Genomic DNA, 21,325 nt, shown 5'->3' with positions numbered 1-21,325 from the left:
CCTGGCTCAATGACTCTAAGATATTTGTAGGACGCCTCTATGGTGGGAGGGGGAATGGCAAGTCCCCAAGCTTGGAAGAGCTGTTGGGAAGCCCCGGAACCTAAGTGGGAAAGTCCAGTTTCCCTACAGGGCCCCTGGGATGGATGCTGATTCTCTGCATTAGGGCCACAGGTCCTCAGCTGTCTGCTGAGGAACTGGTGGGGTCATGCGCCATGTGGTGATTTTAATCTTGAGTTCTTAATTTGTTAATAATCTAAAGCTAAAGTTAGATTTTTATCAATTACAAAGACAAACTTTTCTTTTGCACGGATATGGTAATTTCCATAGAATACACTTTCAGTGAGTTTTCCTAATAGCAGGCTATATTCCTCAAGGTGGAAAAACACAGCACTGGGCCTTTATGCGAAGTTAAGAAATTTGCAGAAATGTAGGCCACTAAAGTTCTTTACGACACTTTTTTATTCATTGTGCAAAATACTGGCAGACAGCCTGCCTTGTACCAGGCATCACTTGGGGTCCAGGGGATCTATCAATGAACGAGCAGATCAGGTTTCCTGCCCCGGTAGAACTTGTATGTTAGTGGGACAAAGAAATAATATCAAAATAAAGCATTACATAGTAGGTTAGAAACTCCTAAGTGTCATGAAAAACATAACAAAGTAAAACAAAAATCATCAGGATGATGGGGTTTCAGAGTAAGGGAGGTGAGTGGGAGAAAGGGTGACTTTTACTTTTCAAAAGCATGTTCAGGATAGGCCTCACGGAGAGGGTACATTTTCAAAATGACTTAACAGAGGTAAAATGGAACGTAGAAGGAAAGACGCGGTCACTCACTATCTTAGTCATAGATAGTTCTGGACATTTGTGTTACAGGGGTATTCGACGGTAACTTTTGGGTAGAGGGGCAGGCATTGCAGTGTGGAGAGAGCGACAAGAAGCTAGCTGGGCGGGACACTCATTTATTTACATGTGGACCCCCAGTCATGGCTACCGAAACTCAAATAGGTTGTTGACTCTAGGGGAAAATTACCTTCTGGGCCAGACATCAAAATGACAAGACAAGTACAAGAGAAAAGAGGGAGAAAGGAAGCAAGTGGGAGAAGCCTGGGCTGCCGGCAGTTGGATGTTCACACCAAGTCTAACTCACAAAGGCTATCTAGCACCATGGACATCCTTCTACATTCCCATGGCCTCCAACAGTGTATTAAATTCTTTCCTTGTCCAACATCAAGTGATGACAGAGAGTTGTCACTGTCCTGAGCAACAGGAGATAGGATGACTTAATTTTTCTTTCAGAGGCATGTCACAGGGCTGTAGGTAAAGATAAAAGAAAAGCACTAGATCTAGGTAAAAGAAGTCATAATTTACTACACTCTTGGAGAGACAAAGAGTAAAGCCACTGAGGGTAAAATTTACCACATGGTGTTTTAATCGACAAAGAGCTATGTGACATTTTCTACTGGAACCAGTAGTGTAGGACGGTCAAACTCTGCTGTCGACACATCCCTAGCTAGTCCCCAGGACAATAAAGTTCGAGTATTACTGATTTCTCACCTCTGAATATTCACCAGTAATTCAAAATGAGGAATAAGTATATGAAAAACAGGTTTTTTTGTTTTTGTTGTTGTTGTTATTGTTTTTTAATGGGAACACAATGCTTTATTTGACACTCTAAAACTAAAGAAATCCAGTCTCTAGGTGGGGGTTCAATAGTACTTTTGGAAACTGGCTCCTATCTTACTATTGGTGCAGGAACATCCAGGCTCATGGCTGTAATCTCAAGCAACACATTCCACGGTCTCCTCCCAGGTCAGCCACTCAGGAACTAGACTCCTACACTGCCAATTCATGTCCCTCCCAGGCAGAACAAAAGCTTCCGTGCACATCCAGTCTTGCCCATCACAGTGCTGTCTGCATTCCTGTTCTATCTGTCCTCGCATCCCCGTGACTCACACCTCCACAGATCCGCACCTCCCCACTTCCTCATCACTCTTCAGGTCTTGGGTACTGATGACTCTATCCTCAGGAAATTTTATGACACCATGCAAGAATCAGAAAAATCTGCAATTTTTTCCATTTACTGAACCAAAGCCCTAATGAGTGTTTCTACAGATAGGATGGGAGTCCTAATGGCTCATAAATGCTAATAAAAAGCTAACATTTAGGGGCATCTGGGTAGTTCAATTGGTTAAGCGTGTGCCTTCGGCTCGGATCATGATCCCAGGACTTTGGGATCAAGCCCTGCATCAGGCTCCCTGCTGCTTCTCCCCCTCCCTCTGCTGCTCCCCCTGCTTGTGCTCTCTTATAAATTTTTAAAAATCTTAAAAAAAAAAAGTGAACATTTATGGAACACTTGCCATGTGTGGGGTGTGCATGAACGTTTACTACTAAACCAGCTTATATAAGTGCTAAATTCTCTGAGTGCACTGGTGTCTTTATCTTCACCATAACCTTTCAGTTAGGAAAGAGGATACTGAGACACGAAGAGGTTAAGCAACAGTAAGGGGCAGAACCAGGATCTGAACCTGTATTTTTAAGTATTACATCCTATTGCTACTACAAAAAGCATTACATGTTTATAAAAGATGTACTTACACAAAGTATTAAGTTATCCATAATAAAAAAACAAAACAAAACAAAACAAAACTTACGGTAGACAGACTTAGAGTAGGGCTATGGAGATGGAGAACCAGCAAGTCTATAATTTTAGCTGGAGATGTTGCTGGACCAGTCAAGGTCACAGCATGGAAGCAGATGGCACCTAACTGGGTAATGTGAGGAGAGTTTATTATGGGCTCCTTTTAAAAAGTTGTGGTCAGGGTTTGGGAAACCAGAAGGGATGACACAATGCTCCAGGGCTAGCAAGATAGAGAAGTTGCCATTGGTAGTCCTGCAGGGGCAAGGAAAGGGAAGGACTGGAGGAATCCAGAAAGACAGAACTGTCCGGAGAAGGCAACCTGAGAAGGCGTGTGTCCCTAAGACAGGCAAATAGCCAGCATTGGGCACCAGGACAAAGAGGAAGCTGGTAATCCGTGCCCTGGCCTCCTCTTCCTCTGCCCTCTGATCTCCTGCCATTGAGTAAGCCAGTGGGCAGCTAGAGGACAAGAGCACCCGTTGATGCAACCCACATAGTCATTTTTCAGAACAGAGAGCAAGGTCTTAAAGGGTACAGGGCAACGTGAAGGACAAATGGGAAATATGTAACATGTCATTCCACTGATAAACTGGGACAATTCTCAACCTCCCTGGGACTCAATTTCTCATGATTATAATGAGACAATTGGACCACACGTAATTTACACTGCCTTCCAGCTCTGACATTTCAAGGTTTTATGAATCCACCCTCCACCTATTTCTCAAGAGATTTTCCAAATAACTTCAAAAAATAATGACTACAACAGAACCCCCACAATGCAAACTCTAGTGATATTGTGCATCACTTCTGCCCATGTGTTTTGATAAGAGCGTGAATGTAGACCACAGCTGAGGTGGGAGGGCATTCATCTTCTCTAGAATGTAACCAACACGTTGCTAAGTGATCTAAAAAGAAGGCTGGAGAATATGAAAACTGTCTTGGAAAGGATAACAGAAAATCCCTTGCTGTCTTTCTGATACAGAAGAAAGTAGTGCCACGCATACTAGGTGAACCTGGAGAGAGGTGCTTTGTATGCTTTCCTGGGAGTCTGTCATGCCTATGTTCTCATCAAGAACCAATAGACACACGGTTGGACACTGGATGTGGATGTTGGGAGGGAGGGCCTTGGTTGGGGGTAAAAAGAGGGATAAGATTGAGAAGAGAGGATTGTATTCTCCTGAATCATTTGAGGCTTATCTAAATTGCCTTTGAAGTTTGCTCTTCGGCTCTTGTTGAGATGTTTTTGGTTCTCAAGGTCTTTGGTTGATTCCTGAGGGAGCACTAAGGTTATCTGTTGTCTGAAGAGACAGATGTCACAGGCTCTTCATGAGGGCATCTGCCCTCCTTAGCTTCTGGGGACACACGTCCTTGTTCTCAAAGGCTGAGGTAATTGATGTGCGATAATTTAAAGGACGTTGGACTCTTTTCCCTGCCTCCCCCATCTCTACTACTCAAATAAATCTGAGTGGAACTACACCATTATAGAGTCATCCCTTTGTTTTGCCTTGACTCACAAGAGGTACTACTAGCCCTTTTTCAGTTTCATTGATTTTTTTTTTCTTAAATGAGAGGATACTTGTGTCATCTTGAGACCCCTAAATCTAGGAGACCGAGGATATGTTCATGTTTTGTAAAAAGGTGAGCTATGCTCATTTTGAACTTATTCTACTTCACAACTATTTCCTGCCATGGTCTGAAGGATGAAAAGGAAGGGTGGGGGAGGAAAATGGCAAATGTATACACATATATAAAAGAACAATATGCAAGTAAGAACCTATTCTCGTGTGGTTGTGTCTATACTACCTGTAGGCCATACATATAAGGAAACAAAAGCTTGAGATGTAGAGTGGGTTGAAATACCAACATGTTCACTTACTAGTTGATGACCTTGCACGAGTACTTTGCCATTGGTTTCTTCATTTTAAAAATGGACATCATGGCAATTTCTAATACCTAACACACAGGATGGATGTGGTAATATGAGATCAATTCAAATACTTAGGATAAGAGAAGTAAATGCACTTCGTAAAACATACGTTACCCTAAAATGCAAGGGATTTTTAATACTCCATTTAAATTGACATGACAGCAGCATGCCCTTTGAAGGCAAACGGAACACCTGAAGATTTGTCAACAAACCTGGCCACCTGCAGCAAAGACACCAGGAGTTTCTTAAAAATCTGTTCAGCATACTAAATATCAGATACAGGTCACAGGAATAAGCCACGTTTTGAAGTACAATTAACAGAATGAATCATTTCACCACCCTTCCTTTTGCCTATTTTTAAAAATGTCTTAACACAGAGCCACAATCAAGGGTAAAACCGATCAGTGTGCAGAGAACTATCACAAATAGGTCTCTGAAGGGTGAAAAAATGTGACAGATGTATAGAGAGTAACTTGAAAGAGCATTTCGGCAACAGACACAAGACGCTTGACTTAACAGATGTTTACAGTTAATAAATCCCATTTTATAACTATTTCACAGAGTATTTTCCTGGTGAAATACCTGGCAGCCATCATGAGGGCAGCAGAAAAATATTTCCGATCGACAGCCTGCTGGGAAGTATTAATTACACTCCGTGACAAGGACTCACAGCCACTCTGGGCGCTGCAGAGCCAAACCAGGGTCATTGCCAAGTCCCCCACTTCTTCCTAGATACTCATTGGAAGGTCCAAGTAAATGTTCCACCGGTACTGTTGATTAGGAAAGGTCCTGGTCAAGCCCCCACTGCATGCACCTTAGTCATCCTTACCCAGAGACACAACCTTCCCATACACAAAACTCACTTGCTGAGGTGAGGCGCTGGCAAGTCTCCATGAGAGGCGGCCTGGCTGGCATTCAGTTGTGCCGGCCGCATTGATGACCAGGAGTGGCTGGCTCACCATTGGCACAGGCTGGGCAAGGGAAGCTCTTCCTTTTGTGTTCCCCTCTAACTACAGAAAATCACCAGCGGTCCCAGCCCGATGCAGCTGAGGCCTTCTCCAGCTGCGAAGGAAAACATAATAGGCAATAGCTGCTCTCCCCTCCTCCCTTTTTTTCCTCCCTTCCCTGTAGACACACTCAGCATGAGGTTCCTGAGGAATTAGTGGCAGGAGGACGCCTCCCCCGCTGGCAGCCAAATGCCAACCGCACGTCCTGCCCATGTAATGTGTCTGACATTTCTGCATCGCTCTGGCTTAACATTGTTTGACACAGACTTTTTGAAATACCTCTTTAAAAGGTTTGTGCAGATGTGCATGTGTTGTACGTGTGTACGATTTCTGTTGTTTCACAGCATCATTGCCTGTATTTATTATTATTCTTCTAAATTATTCTCTTAGTTGCTGACACATCGCTGCTTTGGCATTTCCACTTAGGCAGAAGTAATTGGTTTCAGAAGGCTGAAAACCCTTATTTGAAACCATGTGCACATTCTTGTTGATGGATGCCACAAAATGTTCAAATATCATCTTCCCTCAAGTAAAACAAGCGTTCAAATGCAGAAGGACGGAGTGTGATTGACAGCATGGCATACTTACATTTTAACTACCTGTTGTCAAGTTATTTTAAAGCACCTGTATATGAAATGGGGTCAGTGCTCCTGGTTGGTCAGTCACCTTTAGATAGATCTTATCAGGTTCAAAAGGGATTTTCTTTCCCTGTGCTGGAAAGGACTCTCCATTTCTCATTGTGTTTCCTAATGGGCAAAGGGCTGATGAAGTCAAGATCTCTGTCCAACATTCACACAAGGTGCTATTTCTGATGGAGAAGAGAATGAACAGCTATCCATTATGTTTGGAAGAAAGATCTAATTGTAGCCCTTCTACTCAGAAAGCAGAGCTTTCTTTCTTGCAATGTTTTTGGACATATATTTTCGTGATTTTATTTTATTATTTTTTTTAAAGATTTTTTATTTATTTATTTGAGAGAGAGACAGTGAGAGAGAGCATGAGCGAGGAGAAGGTCAGAGGGAGAAGCAGACTCCCCATGGAGCTGGGAGCCCGATGTGGGACTCGATCCCGGGACTCCGGGATCATGACCTGAGCCGAAGGCAGTCGTCCAACCAACTGAGCCACCCAGGCGTCCCTCGTGATTTTATTTTTAAAGATGTCATGGCATGGCTACTAAAATGGAGTACACTGATGACATCAGGATCTCAGACCAAAAAAAAAAAAAAAAAAATTTCTCCCAAGAAACAATGAACCTCAATGCCAGATCATGTAGGGAAGGCAACAGGATGCCTGGGCACAGCTACCACAGAATGACCAACTAGGCATGTGGGTAGGAACTGTGCATGTGTTTTGCACCACCACTCATCTGCCTAGGTGAGGCACCACAAAATGCACTGCCATTGGTGGTATCTTCAAAGACCATCCTGGAAACTCAGGGCAGAAATTCATCCACAGCCTCTCTATGTGATGCCTAGAGCAATACAGCAGCACAGTTAAGCCTGGCAGAGTCTATAACTGGACCGAGTAGGTTCAAATCCCAGCTTTGTCAGCTACTCATTGGATTTAGTCAAGTGGCTTAACCATACGGTACCTTGCTTCCTCTATATGTGCTACGGGAACGAGTCAACCTCAAAAGACTGTTTTGAGTATTGAGGTCTCATATGCAAAAATGCCTCCCCCATTGCTTTCACTGTCATTACAAGTCAGTCTCTTCCTGATGACTCCACACACAAGGAGGAATAGATTCCATTCCATTCTTGGTTAGATACTCTTGTCTGAAGTTTCATCTTTAACGCCAAGCACAAATGACGCTCCCTGCAATTTCAATCGATTTACCCCAGGTCTATCAGGAAAGGCAGAGCCAGGAAAGTCTCATTTCTCTTCTGCTGATAGTTCTTCACAATATTTGAGACAGCCGTAATGTGTCCTTGAGTCTTGTAAAGACCAAACCAAGCTAGTTTTAAACAACTATTCCTCATCTAGCAATGGTCAGATTTTTCTTGATCTTTATCACCTTTCTTTGCTTCATATTTGTCAGCGTCCTTAAGCTGCATCATCTCAAATGGAACAAAATTTTCTAGCTGTGTTCTAAGAATTCAAGCTTATAGGAGACAATTTCTTAGGCCAGATATGCCATTTCTTCAATCTTAGAAGCAATCAGGACATTGGAAATTTATAGTCAAATAGCCAGCCACTCATTCACTTGGCCCAAAATATGTTTTTCAAATAGAGCTCTAAAGGAGGGTTTTTTTGGTTTGTTTGTTTTCTGACATCAGTATGAAGGAGACACTGGCTCGTGTATAGACCCATATAACTAAATACTTGTCAGTATCCTGAGGCTAAAGAACCTTCTGAAAAATCAGTTCACAGTTCTCCAGGATGGAAATCTGTATCTGGAACTAAGTTTGCAATGCATCTGAGTGATCAGTCAGCTTAACTATCTTATTTTTCCAAAGACACTCAGAGAGCTTCAGTGACTTCCCTAAGCCCACAAAAAGATGGAGCTGAGAGTCGAACCAATGTGAAATCATGGGCTAGAGCTCGCCTAATACCTCTCTACATGGCCAACAAGCATTTTCTTTCTCATGAGGTCAATATAACCCGGACTATTTCTCTTCAAAAGAGATTCACCAGTGGCCCTTGATAGCTTTTCCATCACAATCAGAGCAGTTGAAGGGTCATCCTATTAAAACTGAGCCATATGTCGGTGTGGACAGTCATAAAGGCTTATATTTGTGTTTCAGAATGGTGCTTCAAGAAGGGGCCCCAAGAGCTGTAGGAGAACCATGCATATGTCTTTCTAATTGCAACCCATTCTAGATTTCTCAGGATAAAGTCATTCCATCTTTGTTCATTTGCACAGACATTAGTGTGCGCCTCTACATCCAGCTGTTGACTCAGCAGCAGTATGTTCTCCAAAAAGAGAAGCTTTATCTCTAAGCCCTTCCTGATTATACTGATAGATGACCTGGAGCAAGAAATGAGGATTTCACTTATTTTTTCCTAAAAAGAGATTAATAAAAAACAAACAAACAAACAACGATTTCTATCTTGCCTGACAGAGAATGTGAACCTGAATATAACATGTTTGTGCATTTGTGGCTTTAAAGAAACAAAACCAGAAAAGGTAGAAATGCTATTTTAAAAATATTTTCTCATTCTGAAAGCAGTTGTAACTATAAAATAAAACTAGCGGGCACAAACCAAAGTAAAACAAATCTCAGGTCACTCGAGACTTTGGATCCTGCTCAACACGTAAGAAGATATTTCCCTGTTTCTGCTAAGGGTGACCTCTTCCTCTTCTCACTTGATCTTGCAGAATTCCATGACACATCACATATGGCACTGTAATAGTCCTGGGTACAAATGTCTGCTCCCTTACCAGAGTGCAAGCTTCTGAGGGGCAAAGACAAACCATCATGTTGTTTTCTACCATCATGGCATTTTGCCCAATTCAACAAATTCCTGTTGATTCTCTCAATATCACTCTTGCTTCTCTAATCCTTCATCTCCATGGCAGGCAAAATGATCTTTTAAAAACAAATCTGATTCTTATATCCCCTTCTTAAAAATCCTTCACCGGCTTCCATTTTTCTGAGGATAGAGTTTATACCCCTTTCAGGACCAGGTTCCTGGCCCAGGAACCCTCCTAGGATCTGTTCCCTGTCCACTTCTCAGTGTTCCACTACTCTCTCCTGCTCCCTCCTTCTGCCTCAGCAACCCTGTCCTCCTTCCAGGTCCTGAAACACACGATTTTCCTTCCCAGTTCATATATACAACTTCTCTCCCTCCCTCCCCCCAACCCCTTCCTCTGGTAACCTTCTAGAAATCAGTTCACTTCTTTAGGGAAGCCTTTCCTCATATCATATTCAAGTCAAGTTTTCCTGATGATACGTACTATTGTCCTAGACTATAAATTTTCTCCGAGACCTTCTGAAGGCGTATTTCCTGATACGCTAGTGAAATAGGATATAATTGTATCAGAAAATATTATATCTCAAGTTCTTAGGAACATTCTAAGGAGCTGTATCATGAAAGGAGGAATTGTATCTCCCTCCTGAAAACAAAGTACCAGTGCAGACATATTTTGGGGCAGGGGGAGGGAGTCAGAATCTCCCATAATATTTAATCAGCCACCCACACCATTTTTACTTTAAAAAAAAAAAAAAGCCCCCAGGCTGTTTAATGAGTTTAATATTTTAAGAAGCTCCCAAAGGTCTAGAGAGAGAATCAAAGCGTAGGTGATTTACTATTGTTACAGTCTATTTTCAAGGTTTCAATTGGCCATTTCAGATAAACTGCCTCTATGGCTTATCAATCATCCCAGCAGCCACATACCACACTTGGACTCCTCCCCTTTATATTCAGGCTCAAAACTTCGGAAAAAGGCCAGGTCAAAAGAAAAGGACCACTGCAGGATCACAAAGCCAACATACTCATCCCAAATTCTTTAGCAAATCAAGTTCAAGGAGAAACACGGCGGCTCTGAGAATTGAGTACCCTGAGTGTGGGTGGCCCAGGAGCCCACAACATTCTAACTCACATGTGTATCTCAACACCAACGGAAGCACCCAAGAGCATAGGACTAAATCGTCATGGGGTGGGAGCAGGGGAAGAAGGATGGAAAATTGTATTCACTGAGCATCTGTTCTGGCCACTTCCTCTGCTAGGGGCTTGATACCCAGTTTACCATTTAATTCTACTTGTCGATTGGCTCTCTTTTTCCTTTGTTAGAATTCTCCAGGTAGGCTAATAACTTTCCTCCTGAATAATGAGCCAACACTGCAATTAGCCCCTGTATGCCTTTTCAGCTTAAAAAATAATCTCCATTATTTTTGACAATGTCTAATACACCCGATCAAAGCAAAGGAGAGATTATTATAATGTTGACTTCATCTGAATGGCAATGTAGTAGGGATCAAGCCAGTTCCAGATCTCAAGTTCCTCCCCAAATTTCTTTCCTCAGAAAAGGGGGGGGGGGTGTCTCCTTATTGATTAATATACATAGTGCAGAGATTTGGAGTAAAAAAACAAAACAAAACAGATACTCATTCAAAAACACAGATATCAAATGTGAATGTGCAGTCATTGGCTGATTTAACTGTGCTTCTCCTCTTCTCAAGCTGACCTGGGAGATGTTGGTCACAAGACTCAGCACAGGATTCCTGGAACCACTCAGCCCACAGAAGCACCCTCTTTCCCTTGAACTTTTACTTCCTTAAGTTCATCTTCTTATTATTATTATTATGAACATCTTTTCCCCTAACCTCCTCAAGTGTAAGTCTTCTAGAGCAAGACTCAAGTCTTATTTATCACTTTATTTCCATTGGTTCTTCATGTAACACCTTCTACAGTGTTTGTCCTAAATAACTTGTTTTCACTTTTGTCTCAGTTTCTCTACTGTTCCAGTAAAAGTGATACTCAATTATTCCAATAGAGATGGAATGAAATCAATATCATTGCTTGGTTCCTTTTAAAAAATGAAGATACATAGACAAACATGTGAATTGTTCTTTTTTAAATGAAAATCCAGAAGCCCTTACAGATGGAGAAATTTCTTTACACATCAACACCTTGAATGTAGGTCAGTAAAACTTAGTGGAATTATAAAAGCTTTTCAACATGTATCATAAAATAATTTAACCTCAGTGTGGGGTAGGGAGAATTTTATATACCCTTTTTATGAGAGAAGAGAATTAAAGAAAAACATGAGACCAATGGGAATTATTTTTGTTAATGATGACAGTCAATTGGAAGAAAAATGAACAACTAATTTTTTGGTAGGAAATACTACAGGGCAGCAATTTTTCAAAAAGCCAGTTTGATAAGATGTGAAGATTATGAAAGGTAAAACTAGACTTTTATCCTAGAATCTTTAAGTAAAAATGATCCTGTAACTAAAGGCTTCTGACAACTGGAAAGTACTGAGAATTAGAAAAGCTTCATAAGGAATTGTGAAAAGGACTGAAAATATATAGAAAGGAGCTGAAATAAAAGCAGTCTCACTAAAGATTATAAAAAGCAGAGATAAGGACAGGAACATACACTCATTAAAAGAAATTTCAGAACTGGGGTTACCTGTTGTTTTGCTAACTCATGAAATAATTGAAAATAAAAGGCATAGGATACTGTTGATATTGAAGGCCAAATCGATGGCAAGTAACCAAAAAGCACTTTCAGCTTTAGTCCCCTCAGATGAAAGGAAGGGTATTTTTCTTACCCCACAGGGAAGTCATCCCCAGGCTCCCATGATGAAATGATTCAGAAAAGGCCCAACAGATGTTACTAAAATTTGGCAAAAGGATTCACATTTCAGCTGGGTATAAGCTTGAGGTATTACAACCCAGGGGCATATCTTTAAGAGAGTCATAGGAGCACATAAATAGATTCTTAGAATAGAAATGGCTCTTTCAGCATAGGTTAATGGAAGATGTGTTATCACTAAGTTGGGCAGGAAAAATGGAGAATTGATACATTAGGTTACCCACGCTTGATAGAGAAATTGCCAATCTTTATAGAAGATTTGCAGAATATTTAAAAAAGATACAGAAGGAAGGGTTTTACGTTTTTGAATGTATCTTTCTTTCCATCTCTCCTGCCAGCCTCATATTCGGAGTCACTGGGATATATCACATGCCTCCTGCTAATGCTTCCTGTATACAGCGGCTTGAGATCTTGTGTTCGGACTTTTTGTTTTCCTTGGTAAGATTTTGGTTTGATGCGGATCTGGGCATGAGACCACTGCCTCCTGCCCCCGACAGATGTATCAAACTCCTCCAGACATCCTCTTTTTTGTAGCTCTTTCCACAGCCTCGATGATTTCTGTATTTGTTTGTTATCTGCTGTCTTGGTCAGCTTTGGCTGCCATGATACCATACACTGGGGGGCTTCAATAACCGACATTCATTTCTCACCGTTCTGGAGGCTAGAAGTCTGAGGTCAGGGTGCCAGCATAGTCGTGTTCTAAGGAAGACCCTTTTCCCGCTTGGTAGATGAACACCTTCCCACTGTGTCCTCATGTGGTGGAGAGAGCGTGGAGTCTGGTCTCAGTGCACTAATCCCATTGTGGGATCTCCATACTCATCACCTCATCCAAACCTAATGACTTCCCAAAGACCTCACCTCCAAATACCATCGCATTGGGGATTAGGGCTTCAACATATGGATTTCAGGGGACAGAAACCTTTAGCAGAGAGCATTCATCTTATCCCCAAGTGTGTGAGCTCTAAGAGGTCAGGGAACTCTCTTTTGCTCCCCATTGAGGCTGCGTGTTTTGCACTCTGTACCTGGAACACTGTAGGTCTTCATCAAGATTTAGGAGATGTATGTATGTATTTCTGGAGAAAACGACATTACCCAGTTCCTACCTGGGAAACATGAAAAATAAACTGCCTTAAACGATGTTAACATTTTTATGTTTCCACAGAATATCGTCTCTGTAGCTCCTACATTGTGTAGAGTCCGGCTCTCTATATTAGTAATTTAGCTCCACAGTGTCCACATAACTCGAAAAGGAAAGAGGCAGGTACCATGTGAATTCTAAGTGGCCTGGGTATTAGCACAAGTTTTTAAATAATCAAAGTTCTCAGGACATTTGTAGCCAGTGCTATGTAATTCAGATGTGTGCATGCATATGAATCTTGTCTTTCCATTGCACTGCCCTCAGGGGACCATGGTTGTTTGCATCCTTACGGTGCCTACCCTGGTGCTAAGCATAAGGCAGATAATTAATACATTTGCACTGACCTAGGTATCAATGTGAAAATTGGGTCAGAAGTGACCTCTGGGGCTGCTGTAATTTAGAAGAGAATATTTCTACATGAAAGAATCCTAGGGCAGATCAGCAAACCTCAAATCCATTTAAAGTGGCCACACTGGGGACTTTTGTTATGGCTAGAAGGGGGAGGGCAATGGAGCTTGCTGTGGGGGACGGCAATGGAGCCCAGACACCTGCTTCTCTGTCAGTGAGACTACCTGGCATAGGGCAAAGACCCTGGGCTTGAATTTTGGCCCCAGATACATTTGTTTAAATGAGTTGTTTCTTCATAAGCCTTGTTTTCCCAATTGAAATTCCACTCTCACCAGTTGTAAAGTCTCAAAATAATGCGTTGAAAGGGATTAGTATAATCTTGCAGGGCACGTTAGCACCTAGTAGGCGGTAGTTAAGAACTTAGAAACACAGGTCCATGTCAAGAAAGTTATGTGAATGTTCCTAAGATCGTGATAGCCCCAAACTGGAAAAAAATCCAGACATCCATCACTTGGTGGATAAAGTAAATGTGGTGTGTCCACATCAATGGAATGTTCTTCGGCAATAAAAAGGAACAAATTACTGATACATGTACAAAACGGGTGGATTTTAAGAACATCATAGTACATATTGTCTAATTCCACTAGTAAGAAATGCCCAGAAAAGGCATGTTACTAGAGATAAAAAGATCGATCAATGGTGGCTTAGGGTTGGGAATAGGGCAGAGATTAGGAGCAAATGGGCAGTAGGGCATTTCTGGACGATGGAAATGTTGTGAATGTGGAGGATGTCAATGGACGGACATAGAACTCCATGTATTTGATAAAAAGTCAGAACTGTAGATTTTTCACCGGTGAATTCTATGGTGTGTGAGTTATACCTCAATGGATCAGGTTTCTTTTTAAGGTCTATTAGAATGCCTAGGGAAACTGAGTAAGCAAGCAACTACAACGCACCCCACCCCCAACACACACACACACATGTGCGTGTGCACACACACACACACACACACACTTCATATTGGAAGAAGGATTAGTTAGTTCCATTAGGATGGAACTCTGCAGAGAAGTGGACACAGAGGCAGTGGCCTCACTGGGAAGAGTGATGGCAGAGCCGCTCTCTGAGACTCTGGGGAAATAGTCTGACACCTTCACAGAGCTGGCCACAAGCCAAGATCATATGGGATGACTTCTGCAGCCAATCCCCATGGAAGTGCTGGCCTGGGAACAGTTGTCTCCCTCAGTGGGAGCCGGAGACCCACAACCAGGACTATTTTAAAATGGAAAATTGGGGGACGCCTGGGTGGCTCAGTGGGTTGAGCCGCTGCCTTCAGCTCAGGTCATGATCCCAGCGTCCTGGGATCGGGTCCCACATCGGGCTCCTTGTTCTGTGGGGAGCCTGCTTCTCCCTCTGCCTCTGCCTGCCACTCTGTCTGCCTGTGCTCGCTCTCTCTCTCTGACAAATAAATAAATAAAATCTTAAAAAAAAAATAAAATGGAAAATTGGGGTATATCACATTTCTGCTTTCTAGCCTTGCCTTCCAACCTCATTTCACTGTAATTATTAACCAATGGCAGGCATCTCATTTGAGAAGTGTTTGTGGGACTTGCTGTCCTGATGAGGATCTTTACAGGGCTTGCTGGCTGTTTCCTGTCTAGAGAAGTTATTCAAAGAGAGACAGGTGATGTTGACACCGGCTCATGGTGTCACACGGAGACAAAAAGCTACCTGGAAGACCATCAGTCAGCCGCAAACATACTAGTTCCAGTAACAGGGGAATAATTGACATATTAAAATCTATAGGTCCTAGGAGGATACTAAACCCATCACATTTTTCTAAAGACAGAGATAGAGAAAGCACGGTGCTCACAATACATCAATTAAAACCTGCCATTTCCCCAAAGCTGTCAGCTGCAGCGCGGCTGCCAGAAGTCCCCCTTCTCTGAGGGCGTCTTGAAAATGAGCACCTGGGGCAGCCAGAGCTATTAATAGGTGGAGGGAATGATAGAAAATGTCACAATGCACCTTTCCAAATAAAAAGGTGTCCAGACTTCTCGGGAAGGGAAGCAGCAGAGGAAAATGGCCCAAAGTACTTAAGAAATTATTGCATTTTCTTGTTCTGAACTCCTACTATATATTACAAGGGAGAGCTTGTCACTTCCAAGGTGTCTGGTCTCTCTCATTGCCCAGCTGGAGTGTCTCAGAGCTTGCTCATGGCTAGCAGGGTCGTCTTGCTTCATTCTTTTCAGAAAAGGGGCCAGGGAGGCATTGCTTCTGATCCAACCAGGAGAGGTGGGAGGCGTTTGCTGACTGTTGCTAAGGTACAGCAGGAAGGAGAGATGGGGCTCTCCTGACTCCATTTCTTCTACTGCCCGGTACCTCGTTCAGATAAGGAAAAGAAACTTGGGACCCTCAATTCTCAAGGACTTCACAGGTATACTCAGAATCCCCAGCTACACTTCTGGATTGATTTCAAAATAATCTCCAAGAATTTCTTTTGAGCATGATCCCTTCCCACTATGACAGATTAACTCATTCTAAGTCTGGAGACAGTAAGTTTCAGTTTCTGCTGATTTCTAGAACCTGACCTTGAAATTCAAAAGCTGGGTGAGCATGGGCAAGTCACCAAACTGCTTTGGACATCACTTCTTCCCATTATAAGATATTCCAACATCATGATGATTCAAGCCCACCTCTAGTCTTAAAATTCCTAGATTGTATCAGTGAGCTAAGAATTTTGCCCCTGGAACAGACTCAAGAATGCTCTCAATGAGGGGTAAGGTCAGTCATCATTGCTTCAGTAGAGGCTGATTAAAACATCTACTCTTTCTTCCTTTTTCTTTTTCTTTCTTTCTTTTTTTTTTTGAATAGCAAAGGTTGTTCTATTTTCCTCCAACCCAGCTATCAAGCTTATAGTTGCTCTAATTTAACTTTATTACTCTTTTGTCTTGTCAATAAGAACATAATAGTGTCCTTAAAGAAAATGACAGCTTTTTTCTTTCTCTTTGAGGTTTATTTCAAACAATTTTCTTTCTCCCTAATGAGGCTGATCCCTGTTTGCCATTGCATATTGTGTTCTCTTAATGGGAAGGTTTCAAACACAGAGGAGAAAAAGAAAAGCCTGCTTTCTTTTATTTATTTTTTTGCTAGCCTTTTTGTCAGTCTAGATAGTTACCTTACACACCACTTATGAATCATGGTCTGTGCAACACGGTGCATTTTGAGGACGATGCCTCCTCATTGTCTTTTTATTAAACGAGGTCTTGCCCAGCCAGTTGATGGGCTCGTGCTGTCCCACTTTCTGAGACCCTGAGTCTCCAGGTGTCCTTCTGCAAGTGGTAGGGGCCCAGCAGCTTTAAAGCTTTTTGATCTGGTTTCATGGGAGGAGACATGAAACATTAATGGGCATATTGGAACTACCACTGAGGCACCATTAGTCAACGATTATTGGACTTTAAAACTCTGGTCTCAGCTGTCCCCCCAGTAAGGGTACACCCAGGCCCTGTACTGAAAAGGAAAAGCAACCATGCTTGCAGTGTTTCTCCTTCAGTGTTGAGATGAGCTCAAGAATATGGATTGCTAAAGATTTAGTGGCTCAGAATGCGTGTCCTATTCCGCAAGCCACACGGCAAATGCGGATGAGCAGGACAACAAAGGTCACATCTGCCAGCACGCCTCTCTTTAGCCTGCTTCCTCTTTTTCCCTTTCTTACAAGCATCGTCTTTCCCCAAGTCCCTGGAGAAAACCTCCCTGTTCAGTCCCCACTTGTGATGGGAATTTTATTTGGGCTCTGATAGTTGCTGCTAACGCACTAGCCACGTGGACATGCACCTCGTGAGCCCATGTGGGAATGTGCGGGTTAGAGCATCTTCAAAGTCAGGGAGTCATGTTTGTAGGACTAGCTTTCTGCCTTTAAGCCTGGGAACTCGTTTTCTTTTTAATACTATGAAACTGTTAGGCCAAATGATTTTTAAGGTTTCATCCAAATCTAAATTTCATGCCAGGTATTACAGGAGTAAGAACGAAGTTTAAAGGGACAGTGAAGCAAGTGGCTTGGCTGAGAAAGAATTCTTAGAGAAACATAGGGATAAATGAGAGCGATAGATGACTAAGGAAGTTTGAGAGGCTCAGCAGAAGTCATCTCTGGATCCCAAATGAAGTTCGTTCCTGAAGAGGAGGGAGAATGATTGATTGCTGCTGCAGATGAGGAGTGCGGTGACGATATGCAAGATATGGCGAAGACGATGTCGCTGAGGGAAGGTGAGCTCCATGTGAAGAGGGCCTGGCCCCAGAGAGTGGCGCTCCTTCCCTGTTTTCTCATCCATTTAAAACACAAAAAGGAGACAGTGTTCCAGGGGGACCCGGGGAAGGGGGAGGTCCTGTTTGTTTATTGGCTCAGCACAGTGGCTAGGAATAACTGCGGCGCTGACTGAACACGTGACTGTGTAAAGTAACACAACACCTTTCTGATCTGTTGAGAATGAGGGACAAAAGACAGCAAAGCATCAGTGAGATCTGGCTCTTTTCCTTTGGAGACGATGAGAAGATGGGCACTGAGAGCAATGACAAGGTGGTTGAGAAGGCAAATGTTGCCGCTGGGCCAGAAGCAACGCTAATGCTCTCAGGACGTTGAACCTAAGGAGACAGAGTCTAGAGAGGACAGAGGATGCTGCGAGCAGGGAGCGGGCAGCACTGGCATCTCCTGTGCGGCCGGCCTGTCGGAAGCAGGCTGGCTGTGACAAGGCCTCCTCTCAGAAACAGGTCATGACTGGCCACTTCTGAATAACCAGGAACCTCAGGGCTAACTCCTCAACCAACAAGGCAATTTCTTCAGGTTTCCTTTTCCAGATCATTCATGAATATTCCTCTCCAATCCATCCTTCCTTACGTCCTTCCTTACACTCCTCTTCTGAATCTATTCATTCAACAAATATTTGTTGAGTATCTCATCTGTGACAGGTTTAGGTAAAGAAGGTGGAGGGAAAAAAAAAAAAAGAGGCCATGATGGAAATTCCTAACATACATGGCTCTTACCTTTGATAGTAAGAAAGTTAAGGAGAATGTAGAATATCACAATGAAATAGAGAAGGATGTGGTGGAGATGGTGACATTGTTGCGCCTAGGGTGGTCCGGGAAGATTTCTTCAAGAAGCTCACGTTGAGCTTTTCAGACTGGGGAGGAGGATGTACCAGAGTCATTGGGAAGGAGTGTGCCAGAAAGAAGAGACAAGTGCCAAGGTTCTGAGATGGGAAAGAGCCTGGTATGTCTGCAGGGTCAAAAGGAGGCTGTGTGGCTGGTGCCCAATGAGTGGAGGAGGTGAAGGAGGTTGATGAGGTCAGAGTATGGAGGTGGAAGGAGACATCATCAAGAAGGAATTAAGAAACAGGTTAGGGATGCATTTTCTCACTCAGAGAAAAATCAAGACTGTGCTTTTTTTTCTCCAAGATTAAGGATAAGGACACAGAATCAACTTCTGTTTAAACTCTATCAGGTACCTTTTGTGAATCCCTAGGCCCAGTAATGGAGACTAAAGGGTGGTTCTTATCATGGCAGTATCCCAATTGTGTTTGCACAGGTAAGATAGGGATCAAGTAGGACATGGAATGGAAAAGAAATAAGAGAGACGCACAACATTGTTTCTCAAAGATTGGCTGAGCTGAGGTATAAAGCCACTGGGACTAGAAACGGGAAATCCTAGCAGAAGGAGAATTGAAGTTATATAGAAAGGGAGATTGAAGGGAAGGAGAGTCAACAAAATGTCAATTGACTGCACAATCCAAGAGCAGACAGGAGAGGCCCTCTCTCAGGTGGGAGTATGCAGGGTTCCTCAAGCTCCATTCGGCCTATTTCAGAAGCTGCTATCTCACACTGAAATGCAAATGGCCCTGGATTTCTGAAATCACAATTATTTGCAAACGTTTCTGCATCCCGATTTCTGTAGTCCTATGTCATTGACTAAATGAAGAAAAGGCACTGACTGGAAAGGCAAAGATATGGATTTGGAAAGGCATTATTGATTCCGAGAGGTGATTTCTTAGGCAAATGAAAATGGGAGAACATCCACAAACCCAAACAAAGTCAGCTCTGACCCTGCCTATGGAGTACAGTGAGCAAGGCGACAGGCTTCCAGACCAGCACGCCTCACTAATGAAAGCTTTAGGAGCTCTTGTATCTGTTAATCATCCCAGGACTGTACTCTCAATAGCATCCTAGCAATTTCTGACTTGCTAAAGGGAACAACTGTTTCCAGGAGACATGGGTAGGAGAGGGTGATAAGAAATTACTTGCTGTACTTTGCCCGGGGATGACACTGGAGGGAGGGAGAACATTCCATATGTTTCTAGTTTGTCATTTCATGGGTCAGGATAATGTCCCAATTAAGCACTGGAAAAAGAAATGCACAGGAAATGTCAGTGGAACGGGGTGGAAAGCGGTCCTTCATGTTGTTTTATCAGTTACCAACTCTGAGCTTTGGGGTAGAGTTGGAAAAGGGACAAACGTTTAACTGTAGAACTAAGGCCTTTTCCTGCTGCCCCAACCACCATATCCCCCAAAGTCAAGCGTCACCAACATAGGAAGAAACAGATGCAAGGCAGTAAAAGGCTGTGCCCGGTCACCAAGGTGGACATCTGGAACACGAGCAGGCTTTCTCCGATTTCAGAAGTTGCTTAAAGTTGCTTCAAATTGTGACTTAGGACCCATCCTGAGGCAGAGACTTCTGCTTCTCCAAGACTCTGACTTGCATATACCTGGATTCCCACTAAGGAAAAAGGAGGATATACTTTGTGGTGCCTGTTTTCTCTCCACAAGCCTTTCAGAAAGAGAATCACTGAAGGTTTTGCTCTTAGCCTAGTGGAAGAGTCAGAAGGAGTCTTTCTATTCTGGTCTGCTTTCCACAGCATCACAGAGGGGCACAATGATTCCAAGCTCTTCCTCAAAGAACCGGGGCCCGGAAATAGAATGACTGGTCCCAAGTTACAGAGATCATCTATGACCTAGCCAAGCTGGAACAGCACTCTTGGCCTGCTGGCTGTAACGCCATGCTCTCTTTCTATTCAAGCGAACAGATGAGGGACAGTGGGATTATCACAAGGAATAACCCTAACCCATTTTAACATAGTTTTTATGGACATTATTCTCCAATTTCTCCACTTGAACATGAACCAATTTTCTGTGATATACTTCACCCTGTTTATGGCATTCGTCCTTGCTTTCTGAACTGGGTCTTCAAATTCCTCTGTCAAAGTTCTAACCTCCAGTACCATAGGATGTGACTGTAATTGGAAATGGGGCCCTTAAATAGGTGATTAAGTTAAAATGAAGCCATTAGGGTGGCCCCTAATCCAATCTTACTGGTGTCCCTATGAGAAGAGAAAATCTGCATGCATGCCCACACACAGACACACACCCCAGAAATGGGCACACAGAGGAAAGGGCCACATGAGGACGCAGTGATAACACAACCATCCACAAGCCAAGGACAGAGGCCTCAGGAGACATCGAACCTGCCAACAGCTTGGTCTTGGACTTTAGGCCTCCAGAATTGTGATAAAATGAATTTCTGTTGTTGAAGCCACCTAGCCTGCGGTATTTTGTTATGGCAGAGCTAGCAAACTAATATAATCCCTTTAACAGCTATTTTCCTGAGCACTTAATTCATGCAAGTCCATTCAAGACACAATGAGAAAGAACGCACATGTTTTCAGTGCCGTCATGGGAATTACCATTTTATAAGGGGGGAAAGACATGTGGCAAATCAGGTCACTGATGATTATTTAGAGTTGGGACATGTCTTCTAAAACCCAGTCACCTAGCTCAGGACGTCTCTTCTAGAGCAAGACCGTACCAGAACTGTGAAGATGTCAGCCCGACACAACACGAACTCAAACCCAGCATACCACTGCGCGTTCTCAGAGCTCCTAACCCTACTTTATTATATGCACCATTAGCATTTCACCAAGCCAGAAGCTCCCACCATGCCGCTGTCCAGCCGGACCGTGAGCAGT

The 21,325-nt window shown here is 43.0% G+C and overlaps 1 protein-coding gene across 7 annotated transcripts in view; it reads right to left on the bottom strand.

Annotated features, from left to right (window-relative positions):
- TENM2 (teneurin transmembrane protein 2) overlaps nucleotides 1-21,325 on the bottom strand; it is a 1,307,492-nt gene that overhangs the window by 481,887 nt on the left and 804,280 nt on the right. The window contains exon 1 of one of the 7 annotated variants that reach the window (XM_047731068.1): nucleotides 5,426-5,489. The exons of the other annotated variants lie outside the window; for them this stretch is intronic. Within the exon in view, the coding sequence (XP_047587024.1) occupies nucleotides 5,426-5,477 (52 nt within the window). The 5' untranslated portion in view covers nucleotides 5,478-5,489. Of the gene's footprint in view, nucleotides 1-5,425; nucleotides 5,490-21,325 lie in introns of those variants that run through there. 7 annotated transcript variants of the gene reach the window in all.

This window comes from Lutra lutra, chromosome 5, assembly GCF_902655055.1.
Source record: "Lutra lutra chromosome 5, mLutLut1.2, whole genome shotgun sequence".
Lineage (NCBI taxonomy): Eukaryota > Metazoa > Chordata > Mammalia > Carnivora > Mustelidae > Lutra > Lutra lutra.
This window is presented reverse-complemented; position numbering and strand designations above follow the sequence as displayed.